The sequence below is a fragment of the Triticum aestivum genome, chromosome 1B (genome assembly GCF_018294505.1).
Source record: "Triticum aestivum cultivar Chinese Spring chromosome 1B, IWGSC CS RefSeq v2.1, whole genome shotgun sequence".
Taxonomy (NCBI): domain Eukaryota; kingdom Viridiplantae; phylum Streptophyta; class Magnoliopsida; order Poales; family Poaceae; genus Triticum; species Triticum aestivum.
The window spans coordinates 58829185-58837570 of NC_057795.1; the positions used below are offsets into that span (position 1 = coordinate 58829185).

At 43.0% G+C, this 8386-nt stretch overlaps 1 protein-coding gene across 1 annotated transcript; it reads left to right on the plus strand.

Moving 5' to 3' along the window:
• The first annotated feature begins 1875 nt into the window (after window positions 1-1875).
• On the plus strand, window positions 1876-7649 carry LOC123106651 (putative cytochrome c biosynthesis ccmC-like mitochondrial protein). The gene has a single exon (XM_044528753.1). It carries the CDS (start codon window positions 6526-6528, stop codon window positions 7246-7248), a length of 723 nt encoding a protein of 240 aa, XP_044384688.1. The 5' UTR covers window positions 1876-6525; the 3' UTR covers window positions 7249-7649.
• Window positions 7650-8386: the final 737 nt, after the last annotated feature.

Here is an 8386-nt window from a genome sequence, read left to right on the forward strand (position 1 = left end):
CCAATAGAATAGAGACAGCGAAAGAAAGGGACAATATATTGGAATCTAAAGCCAGGGAGCTTCTAAATAGCCGGGGAATTAGCCTGGATGATGATGAAGACATCTCCCGGGCAGCAGATCTTATTTTATATGGGAAAAGGCGCGATCAAGTCAACTATGCGATCCGGGCCTTAAACCGTGTAACCTCCAAAACCTGGAAGGACTTCCTGGATGAATTAAGAAAGTTGAGTGGGCCGTTTAGTTTATATAGATGAAATAGAATATATAAAAAGTTTGATCTATTCTGTTGAAATAGAATACCCTAAAAAAGTTTTCTAAACGTGGGCCACCATTTGTATTCCGACGAAATGCTATCACCCAGAAAACAGAGATTGAAAGGATAGTAGAGGAGCTGTTGCAAAATGCTGTAATCAGGCCCAGTACAAGCCCCAAAGCAGCTCTGGTGTTGAAGAAAGATGGAACCTGGAGAATGTGTTTCGACTATCGAAAACTAAATGCAGCAACTATGTTTTCCAAATACCCCATTCCTATCATAGAAGACCGGCACTTTTGGATGAGGTGTGAACTAAGATAGATTTGAGGGCTGGTTATCACCAAATAAGAATGAAAGGAAGAGGATATCTACAAAACAGCCTGAAGGACCGGCTTTTTGAATTCAAGGTGATGCCCCGGCAACCTTTCAACAACTCATGAATAGTGTTTTTAAAGAGATATGTTGGAAAGGGGTATTGGTCTTTTTCGATGACATTCTAGTGTACAGTTCTACCATGGTGGAGCATCTCAAGTTGCTAGAGGAAGTGTTCCGGCAGAACAAACTTTTTGTGGGTGAGCCAAATTTCATAAAGGAAATACATTATTTATGAAATTGGGGTATCTACTGATACAAACAAGGTAGAGGGCATGACAGCTTGGCCAGAACCAGCCAATGTCAGAGAACTCCGAGGGTTGCAGGGGTTATTACAGGAGGTTTGTACCGGGGTATGGAGCTATCAGCAGGCCTTTAACTGAGTTGTTAAAGAAAGGTGTGGAGAAGAAGCCAGAAAAGCATTTCTCAAGCTCAAAAGTTCTATGGTATGGTGATGCCTTTGAACGTTGACTGGGAGAGCGGCTCGAAAGAGTTGGGACAGACTAGAAGCTTTGAAGTTTATGTTCTTTAAAAAGATAATAGCAATCTTGACTTACATCCGGTCAAGATCCCCGTGAAGGAATGCTGATTGAACATCGAGCTGATAAAGAGGGAGTACCATACCCAAGATACTCCATTAAAGGAAAGGTATGCTTGTTTGGTTTCTTTGGTCCGAGAACACACACCACAAACTCTCGCAGTCGATGAGGAAACGTTAGTCAAACTACATTTCAGTAATCCGTCTGGCCTTAACCTCTACGCAAGGAGATCTTACGTATAGACCCATGATTAGGTAACTACTTCTTCTTTTATTCGGAGTATCCAATGGAAAGTGGGCCTCTATCTACAGGTCATGGATACCTGGGCGCTAGAAAGGTTACCGAACCAGGGTTAAGTGAGGCTGTTCAAACTTCACGGCCTTCACTATCGGATGTATATGAGTAAAATCAGACATCAGTATCACAACCTAGCGTTATCCAGATCTTTCGTTGATCCAGGCGATTTTGGGAAGGACTCAGCATTCTCCCACAAAAGGCCAGGCCTTGAGTTTCTAGCCGACTCATATAAGTCAGGGTGTCAATTTTTTTAGGTGACGTATCTTTCTCTCTGATGTTCTCCGTGGTCTCAAAGGATGATCAGTCGGATAGCGACATTGGTAAATAAAAAGAAGAAGTTTACACGCCGGGTGCATACTTCAGTGCCACTAATTAGCGACTTTTTTTGCCCTTTACCTACACCATGTAGACCGGAGGATTACACAGAATCCCATTGGCGAGTTTCAGACAGCTAGGTTATTCAAGAAACTTGGAATACCAACTCCAATGCTTGGCTTGCTGAATCAGCATATGGATTACTTCATTGAATTTCTCGGCCCGAGCTCTTGTGATTGGTCCACTTGGCAGGTGGAGTGGATCCTTAGCAGGTTCATGTGTTCCTTGTTTACGTAGCTCTTCTGTTGGATCACGTAGCCCCTCCGTTGGATTACGTTGCTCTGCCCTTGGATTACTTGAGTCATTTCTGGGTTTACTTGGCTGCTCCGCAACATGTTGGTTACTTGATCCTTCGCTTTGTTTACTTGGGAGCCCAATACTTATTGGTTGGGAAAATTACCTTCAAAGGAAAATGCTCCTCCCACTGGACCGAAAAACCCATATATTCCCATGGGAATGGGTGGTGCTGAACAAGCAGGCAGGCCCAACGTTGTTTATCTTTACTGCAATCCTGGTTAGGTAAAAGGAATTCCGCAGCAGCGGGTACGTGATTAGTTACAACCAACGGAAAGACTTATTGAAATAATAGGGAATTTCCTCATCCAGTCTACTCCTAGGACTACATCATATGCTCCCAACTCCATGGCCAACAAATCAAACTTCAATCGATATCCTTGCATCTCCCACTGTACACCAGAACACATCCCATACAATCGGCCCGAAGAGCATCAATGAGCAGGCCTACTAAATAGGCATAGAGATACATTAGCCGAGTTTGCTTACAACAACTGCTATCACTCTAGCATCGGAATGGCACCTTTCGAAGCACTCTACGGGAACCTTTGTCGTACCCCGATTTGTTGGGGTTGGCACGTACCGACCGACGGGGCCACAGAAGATGAAGGAGAGTGCCGAGAAGATTCCACTTATTCTAGATTAAAAGCAGTTCAGGACCAGGTACGCCGACCACGATATTTGGAGTTTGCAGTAGGTGATCATGCTTGACTTCGGCTTGAACCTACAAAGGGTGTGATGCGTTTTTGAGTGAAGGATTAGGTATAGCTGACCGATACATCGGACCTTTCTTGGCCCATATCCCCCTAGCCCTTACTCCCTTGTTTCGGTGGTTGGTCTCTACCTTTTTCTGTCTCTTGGCTAGTTTGTCTTCCTCTTCTTTTTGAGGGTAACGTAGTCAAAATCCTTTATTTCAGGGGATTTCCCTTTTCTTTCCAAATGAATTTATGCTTAGTCTAAAATTGGTAAATACCAAATAATAATATATATATTATTATTATTATTTGAAATATGTACCAGTTTCCTGAAACTAACAAATAGAGTTATAGCTTTGATTGACTTACTAGCTTACGGGAACGCTTTGAATCTCAACTTACTTTGAACGAGTGCTTCCCACATAGATTGCTGGAAAGAGGAGTGAGCCGGGGCAGAACTTGAAGCACGGGAGAAGGAAAAAGAAGTATACAAGGGGTGCGTAGTTGGTATATGTACGGTATAGACCTTTCTTTGTGAATAGCTAGTTCAGTTACAAGGGTGTATACAAAGGTCTGCTTATAGGTTGAAAAAGCCTGTAGAGATAGCCTAGATAGCCAAGAAGATATACGTATTTCATAGAGCTAGCTAATAAAGCTTTTGTTAACTTCAAATAGGCTATTGAATGCAACGGCAAATAAAGAAGAAGAAAGTGCCAGAGCTAAGAGCTAATATATTCCCAGTCTATGCATGGATAAAGGAATGATAAGAGCTATGAGCAGTTTATTAAACTACACTACGGCTAATATATATAAGGACAAATCAACTAGAAAAAACCGTTGCCAAAGAAACCATTTGTTTAAGCTTATTCGTTCGCGCTAGGCTAAAAAACTAGATAGAAGAACTAGAGGCCGCCAAGGTCTTCAACCATTAGCAGGTAGGATCCTTTGCTTACTACTTGAAGCAGAAACCTAGAAGAGGAATTCTTTCTATTCCAAAATCCATCTTCTTTCCGGTCCGCTTCATTCATTCCCTTACTAATAAATCCAATTCATCGCTAATGGCGAAACCAGCCTGTATGTACACCGCACAACTAACCGTTGCTTGGTAGGTTCGATCAGCTCTTCTCACCTTTCCGTCGACATCTACTAAGGCTTCAGCTTAAGTGGGTTCAGCCGCCCCAAATCTGACTCGATCCAGGGTTATATATCATAAAGGGCTTCGACAAGGGGTTTGATTCGTTCTTTGAGCAAAAAGATAAGGTCGGAATACCGGAGTTCTTTCTTTGCTTCCAAGAACATAGATTCCTTCTTCAACCCAGGTCATGACCGAGGGCGGGTATCTCACTCGCATATCTAGAGCCCAGCATCTCTCCTGAACGACACCTTCTGCAGACTCTACTGGTGGTATTTCCCGAGGCGAGGGTCAATATGTGCATTCATATCGGTCAGGAAACGACAATGACTCTTCTTCTTTCCGGGAAGCTATGGGCACCTCACAATTCTTATACGACATTAGTGGAAGCGAACATTCGTAGCATTCATTGTCACCGATCATTGACAAAAGAAGAAAAAGAAGCCGTACGACAACTTAAGGAATCTTTAGATTTGGCGGCTATAGACTCAAAGGGCACAGACAGGCTGCTGGTACTTTTTTTTAGCTAACTAAAGTCCAACTTCCTTTGCCGAAAGAGGATGAAACGGATCAGCCGATTCAACTTAGCATTACCCGACTCGTAACTTCAAGCACAACCATCCATCTCAATCCAAAATCTCCGATCGTCTGTGATCCAAACCCAAACTCTCCTCCGGTTTTGGATATATAGACAGTGCCTGCTCTCAAACCAACCAAGACAGCAGCAAGTTCCTATCGAGAACAAGACGACAGATCAATATGACCAATTTCTATAATATCTCGGGTGAATACGTGAAAAAGTGTTGCTTAGCTCAGTGAAATGGAATAAGGAAGAGAAAGTGTAGTGTGATAAGGGAAGATGCAAGTCAATTTTGAGGTTTTCAAGCAAGGGCTGAGATAGATATACAAACCAGAAGAATTCACATCAGAACCCTTTCCTGCTTCCCCTTTTTACCCATCGGACTCGACTCACATTTTGATCTCCTACGCTTGCTTTCACAGTCCCCCTACGAGCAGCCCGGAATCAATGAAGGAGTTCATTCAGCACCGAGCCGAGCGAGCGTAGATTCAATATGTTGATTGTACCGAACGAAGGATTTGCCTTATCACGAAAGCCACATTCGTTTCGTTTGAGGAAGTCACACGTCCTGTTCCCTATAAATAAGGAGATTCATTCTTTTTTTTCAGAAATCCCCTCTTCTTCCTCCTCAAGCCCCTATCACAAGACCAAGCGGATCTCATCCTGCAGAAGACTCAGAGCGGATCTATCTAATGGCATGGCTGGCTGTCGGATGTGATCTATTCTCGTGTCACATCGCTTTCTTTCTTCTCCCTCCATTTTCTTCACTACTACCGCTTCTACACATAAATCAAAGAAGCATTGTGGAATAGTGGCATTTCGTTAATGGCTAAAATGTTCTTAGTGAAAGGGTTGCCGCAAAACCGGCAAACTCAGAGCGGTCTCTGAAAGTGAATAGGAGCATAGCGGCATCATCCAAGCCAAACACGTCTCCTCAGTCAAGGGTCTTCTCGCGCAAATAAGATCAAAAACATAACAACTGATTTCGCTTAATGCATGTCACCCGCCCGCTCTCAATACAGCAAGTGACTCTCTCTCACAAGACAGAGAAAGATTACCGATTCATCCAATCCAATTTGATCAGAAGTGAGTTCATTGTTGTTGTATAGCGAAACCTTTCCTTGACAAAACCATTCTCAGCTAATAGAAGCCGAGCTATCTATCCAGATCAGGGTTGAACGAAGCGAATGGAAAAGCCAAAGAAAACTTAAATCCATTGCGATTAGAAACCAGTGACTCTACAGCCAGGGCTCGATGGCGATGTAAGATAGAAAGAATGGGGAGTTAGGGCTTCGGTTTCCTCTGTAGCCAGTTTCAATTCCAAATCATTTGCCGACATGCGGACTCACTTCTCTTTTATGGGATGACTTTTATTATCCAAGTTGTCTATTTACGTGGGTGAATCAAGTACAACAAGTCAGGTCAGAGCTTGTGGTAGAAGATTGGGCTCTGCTACGCAGATCCACTCAACTAGGAAAGAAGTACGCATTGCTGACTGACTGTTTGAACGATCCTAGTTACTAGTAGCTAATCAAGTCAGAGTAGGGTGGCCGAGAAGCTTCTTGCCGGTGCCCCCAAAAGCAAAGCACAGACTCTACTCACCCACGCGTTTTCCACCTACGGAGGGAGAAATCATCGAAATATCCTCATCCCCTGAAAGGGAACCCGAAAACAGGACGAGAGTGGATAGGGTGACTAAGGAGGCCGTAAAAATTAGTAGTGCATTTTTGAAAGATAAGATTACAAAAAGGCGAGAGCAGCATAATTGTTAGTTAGGGGTAAGAGGGGACGGGCCCGTATAGAAAGTCAATCCTTCTTTTTCCGATATGCCGCTCCGCAAGCAAGGAGTGCCACGCACGAGCGGAGCGAAAACTAAGCAAGGGGAATTCCGTCATTCCATGGAAAGCATGCGAAATCCTTTGATTGTTTATAGAATCAAAATAACTATATAGTCTTTCTTGTTCCACTTGCAAGGCAAGGAAAATAAAATGTCAGTTTCGTTATTACAACCTTATTTTTTTATGTCAAAGACAAAAAGCTACGCGCAAATTCTCATTGGATCTCGGTTGTTCTTAACAGCGATGGCTATTCATTTAAGTCTTCGGGTAGCACCACCAGATCTTCAACAAGGTGGAAATTCTCGTATTTCGTATGTACATGTTCCTGCGGCTCGGATGAGTATAGTTATTTATATCGCGACAGCTATAAACAGTTCCTTGTTCCCATTAACAAAACATCCCCTTTTTCTTCGCTCTTCCGGAACCGGTACAGAAATTGGTGCTTTTTCTACTTTGTTTACGTTAGTGACTGGGGGGTTTCGGGGAAGGCCTATGTGGGGTACCTTTCGGGTGTGGGATGCTCGTTTAACTTCTGTATTCATCTTGTTCCTTATTTACCTGGGTGCACTGCGTTTTCAAAAGCTTCCTGTCGAACCGGCTCCTATTTCAATCCGTGCTGGACCGATCGATATACCAATAATAAAGTCTCCAGTCAACTGGTGGAATACATCGCATCAACCTGGGAGCATTAGCCGATCTGGTACATCAATACATGTTCCTATGCCCATTCCAATCTTGTCTAACTTTGCTAACTTCCCCTTCTCTACCCGTATCTTGTTCGTTCTGGAAACACGTCTTCCTATTCCATCTTTTCCCGAATCTCCCTTAACGGAAGAAATAGAAGCTCGAGAAGGAATACCACTAAAAACCTAGTTCGCTCTCAAATAAAAACCTAGTTCACTCGCTAAAGCATCCATGGCTGAATGGTGAAAGCGCCCACCAACCTAGAAAGGCAAAATGGGTCAAAAAGTAGGTTCGATTCCTGCCGGATGCACTGCCTCTTAAAGACAGAAACAGAGGAGGGAAAGAAGGTAGTATAGGGAACTTGCTTTTGGATTCTTATCGAAAGTGAATCCCTCTAACACTTCTGTTAGTGTTTTATGAGAAAATCTTTTATAGACACAACAAGTGTGAAAATCCTTAGTCACTAGGCAAGAAAGCTCGATGGGAACAAAAAGGATACAATTAGTTCATAATCAAAAAAATGTACAATTTCAAAGGAAAGAAGGAATGGCAAGTTTCCCTCCATTGAACATCAATCAATCTAGAAATAGGTAAAGAAGGCGTATCACAGGGGTATTTTGCTTTTTTCTATTCACTTCCGTGGGGTTCTAAATTGAAAACATGAACACAAACGAAATCGTATTGAAATTACATAAAAAAAGAAAAGGGAGGAGTAGCTCTTGGTTTAAAGAAAAGGGAGGAGATGGATCGAATTCAGTCTTTTTCCTTCCTTTGATGATCTTCACACATCTATTTGAATTCCCTGCGAGTGAAGGATTTCTCGTATGGAGAAAAACCTCTTGAGCGCTATCTGATCTTATTTTTGTACTTCAAATATGGGACCTGCCTTTTTAATGGGACATCCCAGCAACAGGCCTACTCATGCATGTGGCCAAGTACTCGACCAATCCTCGGAGCAAAGGGACGAATGAATTCTCGAGGTCTGGTTCATTGAGGTCAGCATCACATGAAACCTTTAGCACTTCCGTTCGATATTGGATGGAGTATGGCTGGAAGGTCAGCCTAGCTAGTCTTGTCAATCGGCCCTGACTCGTCTTCTCCTTGGTACCTACCGCTATTGAACTTCGGTACCTATATTCCTGAAACAAGACAGACCTTCATGAAGACCTTCTATTTTGGAATAAGATCGGGCATTTCCACATTGAGGTGAAATTACATATGAGGAAAATAATCCTGGACTACGAAAGTTGCCCTTGTGTGGTAGAACCAGGTCTTCCACCGGGCGGTCAGCCAAGTACTGAAGCCCCTATCTTGATATAGAATAGAA

Coding starts and splice junctions, on each gene's coding strand:
- LOC123106651 (XM_044528753.1), top strand. CDS start 6,526: ATGTCAGTTTCGTTATTACAACCTTATTTTTTTATGTCAAAGACAAAA.